Source organism: Leptopilina heterotoma, unplaced genomic scaffold (genome assembly GCF_015476425.1).
Source record: "Leptopilina heterotoma isolate Lh14 unplaced genomic scaffold, ASM1547642v1 Lhet_13, whole genome shotgun sequence".
NCBI lineage: Eukaryota > Metazoa > Arthropoda > Insecta > Hymenoptera > Figitidae > Leptopilina > Leptopilina heterotoma.
The window spans coordinates 594,431-615,316 of NW_025110848.1; the positions used below are offsets into that span (position 1 = coordinate 594,431).

At 23.1% G+C, this 20,886-nt stretch overlaps 3 protein-coding genes across 11 annotated transcripts in view; 2 read left to right on the forward strand and 1 right to left on the reverse strand.

Moving 5' to 3' along the window:
- The window catches only part of LOC122512939 (inactive rhomboid protein 1), a 348,315-nt gene that overhangs the window by 302,336 nt on the left and 25,093 nt on the right, over window positions 1-20,886 (reverse strand). Inside the window, exon 1 of one of the 6 annotated variants that reach the window (XM_043629090.1) lies at window positions 7-1,408. The exons of the other annotated variants lie outside the window; for them this stretch is intronic. The gene's annotated coding sequence lies outside the window, so the exon portion shown is untranslated. Of the gene's footprint in view, window positions 1-6; window positions 1,409-20,886 lie in introns of those variants that run through there. 6 annotated transcript variants of the gene reach the window in all.
- On the forward strand, window positions 1,721-4,772 carry LOC122512958. Its single transcript, XM_043629151.1, has 3 exons — window positions 1,721-1,891; window positions 2,144-2,412; window positions 4,118-4,772. The coding sequence occupies exons 2-3, from the start codon at window positions 2,148-2,150 to the stop codon at window positions 4,519-4,521; spliced, it is 669 nt and encodes a 222-aa protein (XP_043485086.1). The 5' UTR covers window positions 1,721-1,891; window positions 2,144-2,147; the 3' UTR covers window positions 4,522-4,772.
- On the forward strand, window positions 5,366-20,245 carry LOC122512944 (monocarboxylate transporter 10). 4 transcript variants are annotated; one of them, XM_043629108.1, is made up of 10 exons: window positions 5,367-5,615; window positions 10,602-11,126; window positions 13,677-13,828; window positions 14,649-14,922; window positions 15,180-15,327; window positions 15,605-15,770; window positions 16,056-16,302; window positions 16,698-16,847; window positions 17,398-17,448; window positions 19,627-20,245. In XM_043629108.1, exons 2-10 carry the CDS (start codon window positions 10,658-10,660, stop codon window positions 19,647-19,649), a joined length of 1,680 nt encoding a protein of 559 aa, XP_043485043.1. In that variant the 5' UTR covers window positions 5,367-5,615; window positions 10,602-10,657; the 3' UTR covers window positions 19,650-20,245. The 4 variants fall into 4 exon arrangements, with proteins under 4 accessions (XP_043485041.1, XP_043485043.1, XP_043485044.1 ...); XM_043629106.1 differs by lacking the exons at window positions 17,398-17,448; window positions 19,627-20,245 and adding an exon at window positions 17,158-17,275 and having other exon boundaries at window positions 5,366-5,615; XM_043629109.1 differs by lacking the exon at window positions 17,398-17,448.

Below are 20,886 nucleotides of genomic sequence, written 5' to 3' on the forward strand. Positions count from 1 at the left end.
TTTCACCTTTTCGCACGAGAGTAACATAAGGATTTCCAGCAATATGCTTGTTGCTATGCTTATATACAGGGTATGCTAAAACACCGCTCAAGAAATGACTCATGAATTGAAAAACTTTTTGTTAAAACACGAAAAAAAACACGTTTCAATAAACACGACCGGAAAAGAGCACTTATGGCTAAACACTTCCGGTCTTACCGAAACTTCAACGAGAATCCATCTCTCAGGATTCAAATCGTTTTTCAGTCTAATCGAGGTTCTCCTCCTCCGTCTGACCTCGTTTCACCCGTCGGAACATCTTCGTTTTTCATCCAAATGACTCGCCTCAAGAGCGCATCCGACATTACGCTCTGACATAAAACACGAAAGCTCAAAACGTCCTTGTTCTACCTCTCATCCGGCACTCGACAAAGAGAGAAGATGACACTCTCGAAAATCACAGGTGAAATGGACGAAACGAGGTTAACGACTTTGCGAGGTTAACAAACACTGATTTCTATTTTCTTCCAACAACAATGTTTTTTCTTTACAAAAACAAGTTCACTATAAAATCTTTATAATAAGGAAAAATCAGTTTCTTCACACCATCCGGGAATTGTAACCAGCTGACTCGTTTTCCCACATCGAGGTTACGAGGTGGAAAACAGCCTCCACCATTAACCTACTTTACTCTCTGACATCGAGAAATGAACTCACCCTTGAAAATTAGGTTATACTTCATCATTTCAATCTGACAGCAATTTAAATCCATTCTCGGAAACTCTTACAAAAAAATTGCCCAGTTTTATACATAGATAGAAAAGTTCCTTCTCTTGAATAACCTCGCGCGCACCCAAAATGGAGGCCGACCCTCCCGACTTTACTCTCCTAGCGCTCAATTTTCTCTTCTCACGTCTCCTCACTTTTTTCAACGTGAAAACAATCCTTTTTTTCACATTCACAAGATTATCCGAAAATAAATAATTCAAGTCCTTTTCTCACTCGTCTCCAACGGGAATAGTTCAATCAGGATCCGCCTCTTCGAAGACAACAAGACTCCCTCTCTCTCCCGAGAGGTCACACAATAAAACAAAGATTAATTTTTCCCTCAAAAAAAAAATGTCCATATATTCCACAAAAAACAAATCACACGCGTACGTCAATATCACGAAAAAACATCCGACAAAGTGACGACAATTTCATGTAAATCCCAAACTTCTTTTCCCGTTGACAAATCGGTATTCGCGGGCGAGAGCGAAACACAAGGGTGGACCGAATTAACTGACACGACATCTGGTGTTCAAAACACTAAATTCAACATTTGCCAGGACAAATGAATTTTAATTTTTACTTTCCAACAAAGGATTATCAACGATTGTTGATTTTTCTAATAAATAAAATTTATACCGAACGATTTGTGTTTTCAGGGTTTGCTGGCACTTTGAGGATAAATACTGTTGTTTTTTCATTCGAGAAAAGACATATTTTCGCGGCTGCGCGATTACAACTAAATTGTGCGCAAGGTTAATGCGCATCCACTTCAGGAATTGGAAGGGGTGCGTTCAATTGTTAAGGGATGAGGGTGACGACCGAGCAACAAACAAGTGCAAATGTACTCAACTACGCAAGCTATTAGGCAGTGGCGACACCTCACGACTCTTTCGAACACCCTTCTTCAACAATATATCATATGTCGGTAAAGAAGATTTCAACACTATCAAAGGAGATTTCTAGCATTCTTAGGTTGTCTTATCAATTTGTCAGCAATCTGATGTTTATTAAGCGTCTACTACGTTTGTTTACACAATTTTTCCTTTTTTTTCTAACAACGTCGCAGTAAGACGAAAAATACCAAAGGAATTGAAAAATTCACGATTCGTCAGTATCAAATATAAGTAGATTATATTAATTCGTAAGTACTTTTATTTCAATATTTCGTATCTAAATTTTCCTAACCCCAAAAACTGTGTATACTCTATTTATTTTCACTTCAATTTCTGTGAGAATTTAATAATAAATTCGACATAAACGCTAAATTCCTACCGTCAATATACAAAATCACTTATTTATACACAGTTCCATTTTTATGAATTTAAATAAAGAGTCAAAGTGCAAGAATAAACAAATAAACTAATTATTTATAATTCCATTTACTTATTTTCAGAAACATGGGTGTTCGCTGCATAGTTGAGAATTGCAGAACTTTTATTAATTTAGAATCAAAAGGTCCGCAGAGTAAAAGAAATAATTATTATACATTTCCAAAAGATGCAAAAATGAGACAAGTTTGGTTAAAAAAATGCGGGAAAAAGGAACCATTTGATTATGAACACTCATATGTTTGTGTGAAACATTTCAAAGACGAAGATTTTGAACGTAATCTTCGAGGTGAAGTATTGGAAGTACCGATAAAGAAAAAATTAAAGTCCGACGGTGAGTTGAAATATTTAATTTAACCCAACCTATTTTTTACAACTGTTTATTAATTTTAATTATTTAATTATATGAAAACTAAACATTTTCAGGATTGACACAAATCAGGGAAGTCAGAGAAAGTAAAATTGGTCAGGGATTTTTATTAAAAGTACTCGGAATAATTGAAATTTTAAAATTCGTAAGAAATCTCTGAATTTTGATGTTTTTTTTTGTTTGCCTCGTAAACTATGAAATTACCATGAATTTTAATACGAAACCTTCAAAAATTTTTAAATAATTCTCGTCAGAATTCCAATTATCTTTATAAATAATAATATTCTTTTCGAAAATTCAATTATTTAAAAAAATTCTAATAAAATTCTTGGCAAAATTTCACAGGAATTCAATTATTTACAAAATTTTAAATAAATTTCTTGGAAATAATTCAATTATTTTCATAAGTAATAAAATTTTCACAGGAATTCAATTATTTAAAATACAAAATTTCATTAAATTTTTCGAAAAATATCAATTATTTAAAAAGATTTTTATAAAATTCGTCGCAAGAATTCAATCATTTAAAAAAATTTAACAAAGTTCTTTTCAAGAATTCAATTATTTTTATAAATAATAAAATTCTTCACCGAAATTCAATTAGGTATTTTTATAAACTTGAATAAAATTCGTTGCAAGAATGCAATTATTTATAAAAATAATAAAATTCTTCACAGAAATTCAGTTATTTTTATAAACTTGAATAAAATTCGTTGAAAGAATTAAATTATTTTCAAAAGTAATAAAATTCTTCTCAGAAATTCAATTATTTTAGAAAAATTTTGATAAAATTCTTGGAAAAATTTTAATTATTTTCATAAATAATAAAACTCATCGCAGGATTTTAATTATTTTTGATACAATTTTAATCAAATTCCCCGAAAAATGTAATTATTCTTAAAAATTTTATTAAATTTTGTCAAATGAATTCAATTATTTAAAAATTTGTTGATACCATTCTTTATGAGAATTCAATTTTAACAAACATTCAATTATTCAATAAATTATTTATTTTTTAATTTAAATAATTGAATTCTTCTAGAATTTTCTAATAAAAAATTTGAATTAAAAATTAATTACCAAATAATCGATTTATTATTTATGAAAATAATTGAATTATTGCAACAAATTTTATTACATTTTTTTTAAATAATTGAATTTTTTTGAGAAATTTTACTACTTGTTAAAATAATTGAATTCTTGCGAAGGATTTTATTAGGATTTTTGTAAATAATTAACTTTTTTTTGAAAATTTTGTCTGGAAATCAGGGAAAAGTCAGGGAAAAATAAAATTAAATATTTGTGGCAACCCTGATTTTCCATTTTTGTTTCTTAAAACCATATTTACATTTTACAAAGAAAAGATATTTTTATTTATTTTATTATTTGAACGTTAAAATGAACAAAATATTTCCAATATTTTGCAAAATTAATGGACTAAATGGAAAAATGTTGTAATTAATTATTCATTCAGTAAACAATAATTATTTAATTAGAAAAAAACAATATTTTGTTTCAAAATTAAAAAATTAAATTAATTCACATTAAAAGAAAAAAAATGTCGTTTATTTAAACGTTCGAAACAATAGTGACACAAATTTGTAATAAATATCGTTTTTTTAGATTTTTCGTTTTTTTGGGGGGTTTTAATTCAACTTTAATTTTTCAGCAATACCATCTTTAAATTTAAACGACAATGAAAAGGAGGACGATTTAGGGAGAAATTCCGGTAGAAAGCAACGTTATGAACAGCGAGAACGAAAAAAAGAAGACGATTCACCTAAAAAAAATAAGCCTACAAAACGAGCTGTTGATGTTGATTTAACATTATCACCAGTAAATAGAGAAACTTTACCCTTACCGAAGAAACTGAAATCTTTAACAAAAGACAGTCCTAAACCGTCAAGTAAAGAAGAACAAGAGAAACTTGACGAAATTGATGCCGCAGAACTTCAAAAACTTTTAAATATTATTTTAGAAAGGATACAATGTTTAGAGCAAGAAGTAGAGGGTCTCAATCATATCATGGAGGACATAAAAAGTCGAATTGAAAAAATGCAAAATAGGCATTGAGAAGAATAATTAATTCTAATTGTTCAAAATGGCACGTGTAAATATATTTTTTAAAATTATTCATATAAAAATTGTAATATTAGCTTCCAGCATATGATGTAATAAATTAAAAATTTCTTTGCTTTTTCTTTGTTTCTATCTTCGTGGAAAAAGAGCTGAATATACAATAATGCGTTAAAATAAAAATTGTGAACTTAAAATTTAAGTATTGTTATGTATATTATTAGAAATAATGAGAACTTAATATTTTACATGAAGAGTTAAAATATTTACACATACCTAATATATATTTATACTTTTATGTTTATATTCACCGTAAAAAAAAGTCTTCTAAGCTTGAGTGTGACTAAAACAATTTACACTTTAGACCAAATATTGACTAAATTTTTCATTAAAAAACTGATTTTAAGACCTAAAATTAATTATTTTTATTTTAAGCCCAAAAATTAGTTGAATTTAAGAAAAAAACATGTTTGAACTACAAATACTTTAAGACTTTGTTTTTACAGTGATTATTATATTAAATTATGATTAAAATGCGCTAAATTGATAATTATCGAGATTATCGATAAGATCAGCAGAACTTGTTTAGAAAATTTTTCAAAATACAATAAATACTGTTAATGATTTATTAACAATTAGTTTTAATATCTCTGTAAAAACAATCAATGATGCAAAAATTAAAATTTAATCTTTTAATAATGAACAACTAATTTTGTATTTTAATTTTTAAATAATGAACAAGTAGGTTTGATTTTTAATCTTTTAATAATGATGAACTAATTTTGAAAAGTTAAAAAAAAGAGTTCATCATTGTGGACATAGCCTAATATTAAACCGGAAATCTCAATGTTGTGTAAACGCCTTTAATGTACATCCGATTCCCCTAAATAAATCAATGTTTTTTTTTGAGTTTTCATAAGTTTCTTTACATAAGTTCATTTAGTTCTTCATTATTAATTTTATCTTTTCAAAGATGGAATTTTAAAATAAAAACGTGGCGAGTGGAGCAATAAAATTCTATTAAAATGGATTTTCAAATTTCAACGAACACTACATTGCGGAGCTACCTAACCTTAAAAATTCCTATATTGGTAATAATTTTTATTTTAAAAATTTATATACCTTTTTTTATCAATAGATTCATAGAATTGATTTGAATTATTTAACGTTTAATTTTTTATGTTCTTTTAATCTTGTTTTTCTAGTTCTAAATGGCAATCTTATTATAGTAAATGCCTCATTTTAGCATACCTACAATATTTTTTAATGTTACATCATTTCATTTTATAAATGTATAAAGTGTAAAGCTATCAAACTTTTATGTTCTCAAGTCAATTAATTTATTTCGATGATATTAATATCATTTTTTATTTAATAATTAAATTTGAATGCGACTAATAATTAATCATAAAATAATGAAGGGTAAAATACTCTTTAAAAATTATATTTTGCTTTCATTTAAATTCAGAAATTAATCGATTTTTTTTTGAAGAAATTGTAATAAAAAAATATCGAAAACTATAACACGTGAAAATTCTATTTTTAATCACAAAAGAATTTCAAATGGAAAATTAAGAAAATAAATATCTGTAACATTTAAACAGTTGTTTAACTAAGAATGTTTATACGAATTATTACAAAAGTCAATACATATCTGTACATATCATAAAGGTTAATGCAATGGTCCAATGTACATATGACAGAGAGGAGGCATATCTAACAATGGGACAATTTACTTTTATTAAGGGATTGATACTATTAAGTAACAATGATTTTGCGTCTTATTTTAATATAAAACTTTACGTCTGCTTTAAATTTCTCACACGTAATCTATTTTTTGCAAAGTAACAACTTATTTAATGGTCATTATCATTACAACCAAATAAAAAAATGCTGTATTCACAATTTTTTCCACTTCATTTTAATAAAATAAAACTAAGAAAAAACATCTTTTTTTAATAATATATACTATACGCATGTCAATTATTTGTAAGCTGTGAAAATGAGACAAAATTATCCTGACCTTTTGAGTGTTTTCAATTACTCAGCCAATAAAAAACAACCATAAAATGATATGAAATTAGGTATAATCGAAATTTTAGTATTTACGATTGAAAAGAAATTGTTCAAAATAAAGTCTTATAATTACTTCTCATTTGATGATTCAAGCTATTATTTTTACAATTATCATCATTGTGTGATATTTTAGTTTTGAAATTAATGGATTTTAACAAATGAAAAAACCTATAATTAACAGTTGGCTAACAATTAGCACCTGTTATTTATAAAATTTTCCGTCAATAATATTTTTTTATCTTTTTTACTAATTCATCAATTTTGGAAAATTTCAAATCTATCAGAAAAAATATATTTTTAGCAGCTTTTAATTTAATGTTTCCTACTAATAATTACTTTATTTTCAATAACTTAATTTCATTAATTAATTAATATTAATTCTTATTGTAATATTTGCCAAAATAAGTTTTTTGGAAAATTTCAATTCTTTTAAAAAAATATTTATTTTTAGCGGCTGATAATTAAACTGTTTTCTATTAATTAATTACTTTATTTTTAATTTCATTAATACAATAATTAATAAATACTAATTCCTATTGAAATATTTGCAAAAATAATTTTTTTTCGAAAATTTCAAATCTGTTAAAAAATCTATATAAATTTTTAGTGGCTGATAATTAAATTCTGTCTACAATAATTAATAACTTGATTTTTATTATCTTTACTTTATTAATTAATTGAAATTAATTCTTATTGGAATATTTGCGAATTTTATTTATTTATTTTTTTTTTTGAAAATTTCGAATCTGATAAAAAATATAGATTTTTAGCGACAAATGATTAAATTTTGTCTACTATTATTTAATTAGTCAATTTTATCAGTTAATTTAATAATAATTTTTAATGGAATATTTGACAAAATCATTTTTTTTTTTTTTTTTGAAAATTTCAATTATTCTTAATAAATATTCATTTTTAGCGGCTGATAATTAAATTATCTAATTATTAATTACATTATTTTTAATTATTTTAATTTAATAATTAATAGTATAATGAATTTTTAATGGAATATTTGACAAAATAATTTTTTTAGATTTCAAATCTGTTAAAAAAGTATATAAATTTTTAGCGGCTGACAATTAAATTCTGTTTACTATCAATTAATTTATTATCCTATTTTTGATCACTTTATGTTGTTATTTAATTAATATTAATTTTTATTGGAATATTTACTAAACTAACTTTTTTTTCGAAAACTTCAAATCTTTTTTAAAAAATTATATATTTTTACTCTTTACTTTATTAATTAATTGAAATTAATTCTTATTGGAATATTTGCGAATTTTATTTTTTTGTTGTTGAAAATTTCGAATCTGATAAAAAATATAGATTTTTAGCGACTGATGATTAAATTTTGTCTACTATTAATTAATTACTTTATTTTTAATTATTCAATTTTATTAGTTAATTAATAATGATTCTTATTGAAATATTTGACAAAATAATTTAATTGGAAAATTTCAACTCTTTTAAAAAAATATTTATTTTTAGCAGCTGCTAATTAAATTCTGTCTACTAATTATTAATTACATTATTTTTAATCGCTTTATTTTATTAATTACACTGTAAAAAGAAAGTTACGAATTTAGTACCAACTTTTGGTACTTAATTGTAATTTGTTTTAATTTTAATACCAAAATCAGCTCTAATTTAGAACCTTTTTTTTTACAGTGTAAAAAAAATCCATTATTATGGATTAATTGTCTAAATAATTTTTTTTGTCTTTTATTGAATTAATTGTAATTTAACTACTCCGATAAAGTTGTTTATTATTAAAAGTAATTTATTTATTAATTTCAAGTAACTAATTAAATTTTTGAAAATATCTTGAAGTTTAATTGAAAATATAACAGGAAAATTTTAAAAATAATTTTGATAATACTTCCATTTGATTAAACAAAAAATTGTGTAGAAAGCTATTTTATGCCACGAGGTGCGTAATAAAATTTAAAATTGGTCGTAAATATGATTAAAAGAAGTAAAGAGAAATACTAGGAGTCTATGAGAGAATAGGTGACGATCATTGTTAGTAACTATCAAAATGACGAGTAGGTTGAGTTCGTCACATTGTAAAATGTGGGGACATAATATAACAGCCGGTATTAGTTCAGTGACTACGACGCGTATCGGTTGGCTCGCATTTATATAGAGAGATAGTTCAAGACAGTTCCTCCAACAGTCTCGTTCTTGTTATAGTTATACTTGTAGTTTAATTCAGTGTGTGTCCATTTCTGTTCTTCCAAGAAGAACCATTTATCTAGTTATTAACTTCGGACACCCATGTACCAAGTGTTACATTCTTTAATTGGACGGTATAGCACCGTTACTTTTCTCGTTGGAACATTTCTCATTTCTAATTGTCTCACTTAATGAAGAAAATTTATTGAAAATTTTGGAGTAAATTTTCTTCACTTGAGAAATAGAGAGAAAAAAGAAAGAAATCACTGATTTCACAGTTGATCAGTTTATTGATCTAAAGAAACAGGTTTCAAAAGAAAAGCACAACGTGGAAGAGATCAATAATTGTTGGTAGGATTTTTTCTCAAATTTTTAGAGTTTTTTTCATCTATTATATCTGTCATTCTTAGAAATAAAATTATTTCAAAAGGAAACTAAATAATTATAAAAATAATATTTGTAAAATGTTATAACGATTCTCTATTTTTTTACAATATAAATAATATCTGAAATCCGAGTCTGTCACTAAGAGGAAAAATAGTCTAAGTTTTCAGACATTAGTTCCTGTGATAAAAAATATTTATTCAAGTACATAAATAATTTTATTTTTAAAATAAATATCTTTGAAAAAATTAGAAGACTTTCTTTCAAGTGTAAAAATAAAAATATTTTTTATCATAAATGTTTGTTATCTAAATTTAATTATATATCATTTAAAATAATACATTATGAGTGTAATTAAAAAAGTGGAACAAATTCCTAATAATGTACCATTTTTAAATTCATTTATTAAGCATTATCAGCAAATTTCAAAATAGATTGTTTTTATTTCAATATTATTAGGTATTATTATCAATTATTATTACTATTATCACTATTTATTATTACTATTATTTTTATAATTATTTACAAAATTAAAATTGATTTTTTTAACACTTTAATGTTTAAAAAATTTCATCTACCCTAATTTACATCTCAATTAATAAATAAACATTGCATACCTTTAAATTTATACGTGGCGCAATGTTTACACACAATTATGTATAATGAGAATCCTCTTTAATAAAAACTCAACATAAGCAAAATTGAAAAATTAAATTGTTTTAAAAATATTTTTCTTTCATTTTCGATAAAAAATTTCAATAAGAAACTAATTTGTGAAACTTAATTTTTATTAAATAGAATAAAATTTTATTTAATTAAAAAATAAAAATTAAAAATTTTACTGAAAAGAATTGTATCAATTTATTTATGAATAAATAAATAAACGAAAAATAAATATTAATAATATAAATTAGTATAGTTTAATTAAGTAATTAATTATTTATATAACCAATTACAATATTTTTGTTTTCAATAAAATTTTGCAATTAAATATTTCATAATAATTGTATTGTTTAAAAGAAATTATGAAATTTTAATTATACAATACTATTGTTTAATAATAATATTTATCACTCAATAAGTCATTAAAAATCCAAATAATAGGCTAATAGATATAATTATTAATAATTAAAATGTAAACAATTCTAAAATAATCGAGGAATATCGATAAAATTAATTTTTATTGAATAATCAGAATATGTCAACCAACAGCCTATTAATTTAATACATTGAAAGTATATTTTGCGGTTTCAATCTACAATCTAAAAAAAATCTCAAGAGAAAATGTTCTTCTTTCGTAACTATGAAATGAGATTAAGCGCTAATAATATTTCTCACATATCAATAATAATGTAAAATAAAAAATTATATAAACTTTCCTGTCACCAAAAAATCTCAAAAATTCAATTACTTTATCAAACAAAATTTTTTAATTTCAGAATCGATCGAAAGTTAAATTGAAAATAACATATTAAGAAAATAAATAAAAAGAAAAATGGTTGTCGCCGAGGATATTACGACAACACAAAATTCAAACACCGACATGAGTAATTCAAGTTCAAATGCAAAATATAATTCTTATGAGCATCAACAACAACACGAGGCTAATTTACATAATGAAAACCACACTAATTTCATTGAAAAAAATTACCTTTTATCTCAAAATAATAAAAAAAATCCAATAATTATAACAGAGGAAAATCATATCAATATGCAAAAAATTAACGGTTTTAAAAAGGAGAATGACGAGAAAAATTTCTCAACCAATGATCCTGAAATGAATCCAATTAATGGACATATTCATGAACCACCAGATGGTGGAGTAAGAGCATGGGCCATTATGATTGGAAGTTTTCTCATCAATGGAATACTCTTCAGTGTTATTAACAGTTATTCTCCAATTTATGGAAATTTAAAGCAAAGACTGAATGATGCAGGCCTTAGTGATACAGCAGAAAAAGCCGGTAAGTTGGGAAAACAATTTTTCCAAAAAATATTCCAATTAAAAATTTTCTCAAATTATATTTTTTTTTTGTAACCAAAATTGTAAAAAAAATTCCGATTCATAATTAACGAAAATAATTCGAGAGAAAAAGAAGAGTAAAAAATTTTGATAATTTTTCCGTCTTTATCTTATTTATTTAGAATTTAATGAATTAGAATTTAATTAAGCATTTAAATGAATGGTTTTATCGATGACCTACTTGACAGATAGATTGAGGGATAATTATAAAATCTAGATCAGGATGCAAAAAATAAATCGCTAATTGGGATTAACTAAAGGTTACAATTTCACATCTTATATTAATCATTAATCTACGTTTCAATATTTAACTTGATCTTCAATTTTTATAATATATAAAACAAACAATCGAAACATATAAAAACTCTTAAAATTTTAGATATCCAAATACGATTAGATTATTTTATAATATGCTTTTAAGATTAAGTAAACAGCTAAAAAGCATTTAGATTATCTCAAGTGTATAAAACATACTTTTTTTAATTGCATTATTTTTATACAAACTAGAAAACTCAAATTCAAAAAATCCAATTTGATTATAAATTATTAAATTAATGATCAATTTAATTATAAATAATTAAAAATACAAAGTAGACGGCAATTTTAAATAAATGCAAGGAAATACATTAATGAACTGATCATTGAACTTTTGTATATCTATGAAAGAAATAAAGAATTGTCAGTTGAGATTCGATAAGAAATGGAATAGAATAATAGGGTGGAGTTATAAATATTGTTTTCATTTTGCATTTTATTCAATTATATTAAATTTCATTTCGCATTTTGTAATATGTTTGATAATCATTTGTTTATCTAAACTTTATGGCGAATGTTATAAATAGTATTTTAAAATTTTGTCTCAAAAACGCATTAAAAAAATTATTTATTTCGACAGAATTCCGAATTATACTGAATTTAATTTTATTTAAAAAAATGTAATAAAAAAATAATTTTCTCAACAATTTTAATTATATTTTCGTTTTTTTTTTAATAGTTAAAAACAAATATTTTTATGAGAATATTTAAGTTTATTTTTATTTGATTTTTTCCGAAACAAAATGTAAATAAAATTTATATTCCAGAGGTAACATTATACTCAATGTTAAGAGTCTAGTCTTAATGAAGTCAGCAGTAAAAGAGAGAAAATATTATCCACGTGTTCATAAATCGTGCTTTCGATTGTGTTTTAAGGATTGCTTTTGAAACAGAGTATAAAAATGAATTCTTTTTAAAATTGATATAATTGTTTATAAAATAAATGCAACTTAAATATTCAAAAACTTTACACTACATTACGATATTATATCTTTGATGATATTTCAATGATACATTGTATAACTTTAATCTCTTTAGTAGTTATTTGTATTATAGTTAAATTAGTATCTACCTCTCAAAGTGGTCATATCAAAGGACAAATTAAGTTCAATTAACCTTAATTATTTGATTTCTCTTTAATTAAGATACGAATGAAATTGAAAAGAATTAATTCACGAAGACTATTAAAAGTCATTCATTTCTTATTAATCATTTCTTAATTTGCAATTTGCAAAAAAAAAATATTATATTAATTTTCATCAGTAGAAAAAGTTTGTTATAAAATTCAACAAATTAAATTTTAATCTTTTTCTATATACTTTATTGAGATAATGTTTCAATTTTATATCAGCAATAAGTTACCGCCATAAAATAATAAGTATTCAAATATTTTTTCATTACACGTGGTAAAATCAACGAGAATCACGTCACACTTGACGTATTTGATTTGATAACAAATTAACAAATCTTAAATGCATTTAAACACGTTTCTATTATATTTGCATAATGTAGTTTTGTTATAACAAATTTTGTTAAGAAAAAAAAATATTCACGTTTAATCAGCTAAATTTTCAAGAAAGAAGTATTACGAATAAAGAAGTATTACGAAATACAGTAAAATTGAGATAAAATAACATAAATGAATTATTACATAATATTTAATTACATTTATAAATATAAAAAGTGTAATTCTTGAAAAATGAGTAAAATTTTGATTTATTCTTTTTAATTAATATAACTCAATTAATTTTCTGAACTCTGTTCAATTAAATGAGTTTGTTGTTTGCAATGATGAGGCGAATGCCCCATGTTACTTACTGAGCTAAATCAGAACATATTAACCATCAATTAAACGATCATTAACCATAATAAGGGTCAAGTAACTCTTCTAATGATTTTCTTACAATGCATAACATAATAACTGGAGCAATAATAATTCTTACATAAGAGCATTTGTCACAAAAAAGAATTTCTTTCTTATTTTTTTTTTCTTTCTTTTTCAAAAAAGAAAAAAACAAAAAAAAATTTCCTTTTTCAAACTACAAATATGTATAAACTTAATTATTGTCTACAAATAATAATAAACATAAAATCAATTAATAAATAATAAAAAAAATTTATTTATTTGATTTGATTTTTACTGGCATTTAATAATAAAAAAATAAAATTTTTCCAGCAATCGTGGGCTCTCTACAACTTGGCACAACATTTGGAATGTCTCCTGTGGCTGGAATTCTTACAAAAAAAATTGGTCTCCCAGTGACAACATTTTTAGGAGGTCTTATTGCCTCTTTGGGAGTACTTATATCAGCTTTTGTGCTTGACTCGGTACATTATTATTATTATTATTACTACTATTATTATTATTATTATTATTATTATTATTATTATTATTATTATTTTCAATTTTGTAAACATTTTTTGCATTTTTAGCTTCTTTATTTATTTATTAAATATTTTTAGTTCAACTAAATAATTATTTAATATTTATTTTTTTTAATATTTAACATTCATTTATTTATTCATTTTATTTTTATTCGTTTTAATATTCATTTACTTTTCTATTTCTTTAATTAATTTATTTAACATTTATTTACTTCATTTAAAGAATTTATTTAAATTAAATTAAATATTAAATTTAATTAAATATAGTATTTCAGGGATCACAGTGATTTTTTTATGTAATATTAGGTAAAAAAGATTTTATTTTTCAAAGAGGGAATTCAGTTTAAGAAAAGGGGAATTTGCAAATTAAGTAAAAATTATTATACAAAATTTATTTTAAAGATTTGTTTACTTTTTCTCTTAACTACAGCTTTTTCTAAGTTTCAAAAACATACATTTTTCCAAAGTTTGCGAAAAGTAAAAATTTTTTTCTTCAACCATAACTAAAAAATTTTCTAACTTAAAAAAAATTATAATTTTTGTAAGTTTTTCTTGAAAATAAGAGGATAGGGGGAGAAAAAATATTATTTTAATTGTTTTAGGGGATTTTATTAATTTAAAAGGATAAAAAAGGGGAAACTGTGATTAACTGTGATCTCTGGTACTTTTAATAAAATTGCTATGAACAATTTTTAAATGATTAATTAATTTTTTATTTTAAATAATAGTTATAATAATGACAAACTTTTTTTGTAATCAAAAGGTTGAAACTTTGTACTTGACATATGGAGTTATGTTCGGAATAGGATCAAGTCTTGCCTACGGACCCAGTTTAATTATTTTAGGACATTATTTTAAGCGTCATTTAGGATTAGTAAATGGAATTGTTACTGCAGGAAGTTCCATTTTTACAACTGTAATGCCACATTTTATGGATTTCATTATTAAGAATTATGGTTTAAAAACACTTATGATAAGCTTGGGTGCTCTTACCTGCAGTATAATGCCCTGCGCTTGTTTATTTAAACCAATCGCTCGTAAGTAAACAAATTCATTTAATTTTTATTTCGATAAACTTAGATAAAAATCACGTATTTTTATTTTAGTTTTAATTTTTAATTTTACATTTTAATTTAAATTAAATATTTTTAAATTGAATATTTTTTATTCAAATTTTATAAATTGCAAATTTTTGTATTTAAATTTTATAACTTACAAATTTTAGTATGTATTTAAATCTTAATTTTTATATTTTCTCAAAAATAATAGTAATATTTTTTTTAACATTGTTTAGTGAAGAATACATGCCCAGTTGTAGAGAAACCAAAAATTACGCACGACACAACACTTTGTGAAAAACTTAAAAATAAAATAAATACGTCCGTTTTAAGAAAGAAGAAATATATTATCTGGGCTTCTGCTATGACGATTGCTCTTTTGGGGTAAGTTGACAAATATTTAATTAAAAATTTTTCTTTATACCAAAAAAATTAGGAACTTCGCCATTATCTTTAAAATTAATGTTATAATTACAAAACAATGATAACAAGTAAAAAATAAGAAAAAAAACTTCTAAATTCTAATGTTTTAAAGAAAATAGGTCAGTCTTTGTTAAAAAAAAAATAAAACAATTAAAATTGTAGACAATAATCAATTCACTTATTTTCGAAATTACCAATGATATCAAAAAATCTTTATATTGTTCTTTGTTATTTTCAGTTATCATGTGCCATATGTTCACGTAGGGAAATTTGTTCAAGAGAATTTTGGTTCAGAAGATGGAAATTTTCCAATCACGTGCCTTGGGATAACATCTGGAATTGGACGTTTAATTTTCGGCTACATCGCAGATTTACCCAGTGTCAATAAAATACTGTTACAACAGGTTAGTTGCAATTTATCTTAATTTTACTGTGTTTCATTCAAAATAATTAATTGATTCATTAATAACTATTTTAACTTAAAAAAATAATATAAACTATAATCTTTACTTTCCGGTTTCGGAAAAAAAAATTAAAATAATAATTTAAATATTAGAATTTAATAATAGTTTAATTATTATAATTTAATAATAATTAAACTTCATTAAATTAAATTTTATTTATAAATATTTATTTAATTTCGTTCTTTTAATTTTTATTAATAATGATAATAATTTGTTTCCCTTTAGGTTGCTTTTACTTGTTTGGGAGGTTTAATGATGCTTTTATCGGTTACAACATCTTACTCAATGCTATTGATAATTTATTCCGGAATGGGATTGTTTGATGGATGTTTTATATCACTCTTGGGTTCAATTGCTTACGAATTTTGTGGTCATGAGCATGCAACGGCTGCAATCAGTTTGCTATTAGGAATGTGTGCAATACCAGTGATTGCTGGTTCAGCATTTGCTGCACGTCTTTACGATCGTACAGGTAATTAAATTATTAATTAATGCAACGAATTTCATTAAATTTCCTTTGAACTTTCAATCTCAGTAGTAAAAACTGTGAATAGTAAACTAGTAACAAAATAGCCATTAAATGAATTTAATTCATTAATCAATAAATCAATTAATAAATCATAAAATGGATACTTAGTTTTTTAATTTATGTACTTCATTATGCTAATTGGTTAATTAACATTCTATCATTATATTTATACCTCTTAATTAATTGAACTAAATTAAAAGTGTAATTAATAAAAACAAATAGAATTAAATAATAATTAATTGACGCGTATTCGATATTTTAAACTAATTAATAATTGTTATTTAATAATAATAATTGTTAGAAATACTTAATTAATAATTGAATTTTAATTTCTTTAGGTTCCTACAGTCTGACATTTATAATAAGTGGTGTGCCACCAATAATTGCAGCTTTAATGATGTTCTTAACAAGATGCGTGAAAAATGACTCAAATGAAAATTCGACAGATCCAGCCGGTGAATCTTTAACTAAACCAAATGGACAAACTGGTTGGTAAAATAAATAGTAATTAAATTATGCTTTCGCAATAGTGTATTAAAATTTACATTGATAGGTAAACTAAAAATTAACTGCTAATTTTGTTTCTAATTTTTTATGGAGTAACGTTTTCACTAATAAATATTTTCTAATCCTGATATTTTAAAAAAAAGTATTCATATTTTTTTGAAAAATTAAAAAAATATTTATTAAAACATTATTCCAATTTTATTTTAAAAACAAATTAACCGTGTAAACTAATTTTGTATTTTTTCTAACAATTTCTAACAATTTGTACTTAAATGAAAATTATTTTTTCAGTTCGCATATTTCCTTCATATACTCGATACAAGAAAAGGCGAATTAGAAAATCACCATATTTATTGATTAAACCTCATTCTATCACTATTTGTTTAAAATGAAATAATTTTTCAAGTAATTTGGTTTATGGTTATTGGTTTATATCATTAAAAAAAATCTCCCTCTCACAATATCATTATTTCCTTAATGCTATTTAAAATTTTGAGTGTTCAGTTGGGTGTTTTCATATTTTCTTTATAGATAGTACAATGTCAACGGCCAGAACAGAAATAATTGCAGAAGTGAAAAAAGGTACGTTACTAAATGAAGAAATGAACAATTTAAACATCAAATCATATTGGTCTCGTCAACATTTCCGAAATTTAAATTATCATTTATTTTCACATTTTGCAAATAATAATAGTGAACGTTTTAATCGTCAATTTTACTCTGAGAGTGTGCCATTAATTTTTAATAAGAATAGAAAGTCAACTGATTATCAACGTTTGACATATTCATTTCAAACATGATTCATTTTTATTTTTTAATAATAAATTTCGAAGTTAACAATTTATATTTTGTATATATAAATTGCGGAAAAATATTACAAAAAAAAAAAACGAATGAAATATTCGTTAAAAATTGTTAACAAGTGAAATTCTATATTTTTAGTATTACTCTTTAATTAATATAAATTTAACTAATTTTATATAACCATATTCGCGGATTTATTGAATATATGTTTTCGCATTTCAATTATTTTCCATGTGTATTTTGCAATTTTAAACAAACTATATTATGTATCTTTATTAATTTAATTTAAAAGTTTCCTTTGTTAATGAACGAAAAAATTTTTTTGTTTTTAATTATATGTACTTGTTATTGAAAATGTAATAAATATTTTAGAAATATTATTTTTTGATACAAAGGTTTTTAAGGTATCAGACATTTTTGTTCTTTCTTTTTTTTTGGTAAATTGATATTATTGTTTAATTTTAATTCAATGCCGACAAATTTGGTTCTCATGTTATTTGAACTATTGAATATCATAATGGAAAAATTTCGAAATCTGACACTACATTGCTTTCTCGTGCAATAAATACAATTATAAAATGAAAAATTTGAAATATACTGTTTGGATTTTATCCAACAAATGAAGTTAATAGTGAATAAAAATGATTTTCGAGTGAACGAGCGCGGCATATTTGTTGATATGATTCCTATCATTTTTCAAGATAATTGAATTTTATAAAAGCATATAGTTCAAAATATGAAATACATTATATGAAAGGTAATCAATGAGGTTCGTTATTTAATTAATTGAGTAAAAATATTAAACTTTGCTGTGCGCAACTGTAGATTTGCTTTGCTTTGGCATTTTGTGAATAAAAATGATAAAAATAATAAATTATTTCCTTTTTATCCGCTAAGGCCAGCTATATATGTAAACTCATTTTTAATTATCGTAAATAACTATTATATATTCAAATTGTATTTTTGCTTTCCTTTGATTCTTTTTTGTAAATATTACATGTAATTTTATAACTTTTATAACATTTTTATAAACTTCATATATTTATTAACATTTTTTACAATTCTGTAAATTTTTTATTTATAGCTTTTCACTAATTTGAAGTTTGAACTTTATTTTTAATGATTCATTCAAGAAAAAGTTAATTTTAATTATTAATCCAAGAAAAAATTAATTTTAATGATTCTTTCAAGAAAAAATTAATGCTAATAATTAATTCAAGAAATAATTAATTTTTTAAAAGCTATAATCAAAATAATCTCCAATAATTTATCACTGAGAATAATTTTCTTTTCCTTAACCAATAAAATGGAATCTAACAAGAAATTTATAGAAACAACTTTTTCACAAGTGGAAAAAAATATAATTACTAATTTATTTATACATTTATTGCAGTCTATTCATTGTAATTATCACAATTTACTTAAAACTGGTAATTTTTCCTTCTTTCACACTGTCAAACTTTACAACAAAAAATATACAATATCCAATTTTTTTCAAAATTGGTAAAAAATATTAAAGTTGTCACAAAATTTAAAACACTCGTTAAATAAAAATATTGAAAATTACAAATTTTTTACAGTTCTAAATTTTTCGATAAATAAGTATTTTAATAAATAAAATAAAATTTGAGAGAAAGCACAGTGGTGTGTAGTCCACAGTACACTAAACTAAAAGACAAATGAAACTGATCTTTCCTCCCTCCACAGCAGAGATAATTTTATTTTTATTTTAATATCCACAAATTGATTAAGGAAAATAATTATTCATCAAAAAGTCGATAGTGATAAATTTTTTAAATAATAGTCAATAACAGGGAAATAAATTACAATAGTAATAAGAAAATAGTGAAAAATAAACAAAAATAGAACAAAAAATTGTAAAAAAAATGTTAATAGAAAAAATATCAATAGAAATAGTTTATGTAAATTTTTAATTCTGTACTGTAATTGTTTCAGATAAAGAACTTCAAGAGATTTAAAACAAGACATCAGAATTCGCCACAAAGCTTGAAAGAAAACTCAAGACAAAAATTTCATCCATTATAATTAATAATGTAGATACCGTATTTTGCTCAGTGAGTACAAATATGCAACATTTTATTATGCACATGTGATACAAAACAAAGGTCTATTTACAACTATTTTTAATAATAAATAGAAAGCATTTTAAAATGAAACCAAAAATTTATATCCTAAATAGAACTTTCGTAAATTTTGTTTCGTACAAAATTAATTAATATTATTGTATTAATTAGTATTTTTTATTTGCAATTTGCAATTTTATTTTCATCTATAACTATTATTATTATTATTATTATTATTATTATTATATAGTAATAATAATAATAATAATTATAATAACAATATATTTATTAAATTTGACAAATTTTGTAACGAGCACAAAATATTGCATAATTTACATAGTTCTACGAAAATAATTAGAAAGCATAATAAAACTTTTGTCATAGTTCCGTGGAAATTATTTGTCAAGAAAGAATTTTTTTCAAGTACTTAACTCACATTATAATATTTTATTATTAGTTGATAATTTTATAATTTTTTTACCCAGTAAAATCATTCACATATAATAACGAAAATTGATTGAATCAATTTGCAAAATTAAAAAAATTAAATAAAAATTTAAATTATTGAGATATTTTTGAAATACTCTCTTAATTTATTTTTTCAGTAAAAATTTCATCTATATCCTATATTATAAGTTAAATTGAAATAATATAACTGAAATTAAATTAATCTTGAGTTTTTAATTGTATTTTTTTTTTTTTTTTGAATAAGAGAGTACAATTATTTTTTACTTTCATTATATAATTTAGAAATATTTGTCAAATAATTAATTTCCTATTATGAAACTGAGATGCATTTTCATACGAGGCTTGATTTTTTTTTAAATATTAAAATGAGAAATTAGACTTTTATAATGACACTGATTATTATTTGCAAATTGACAAAATATATCATGCTTTTAACTATAGAGAGATTAAAAAAAAGGACACTGCTATATACATTTGTAAAATAGAATATCTTTTTGAATATATAATTACTGCATGATATATTATAGATTTTGTTTGTAATTTATTGCCACAGACTTACCAAGCTAATGTGAACTGCATTTATTAAACATGAACAATGAGAAATTAGAAATCTTTAATGTGTGTGTAATAAATTATTGTAAAAAGAGAAAAAAAAATTAAAAAT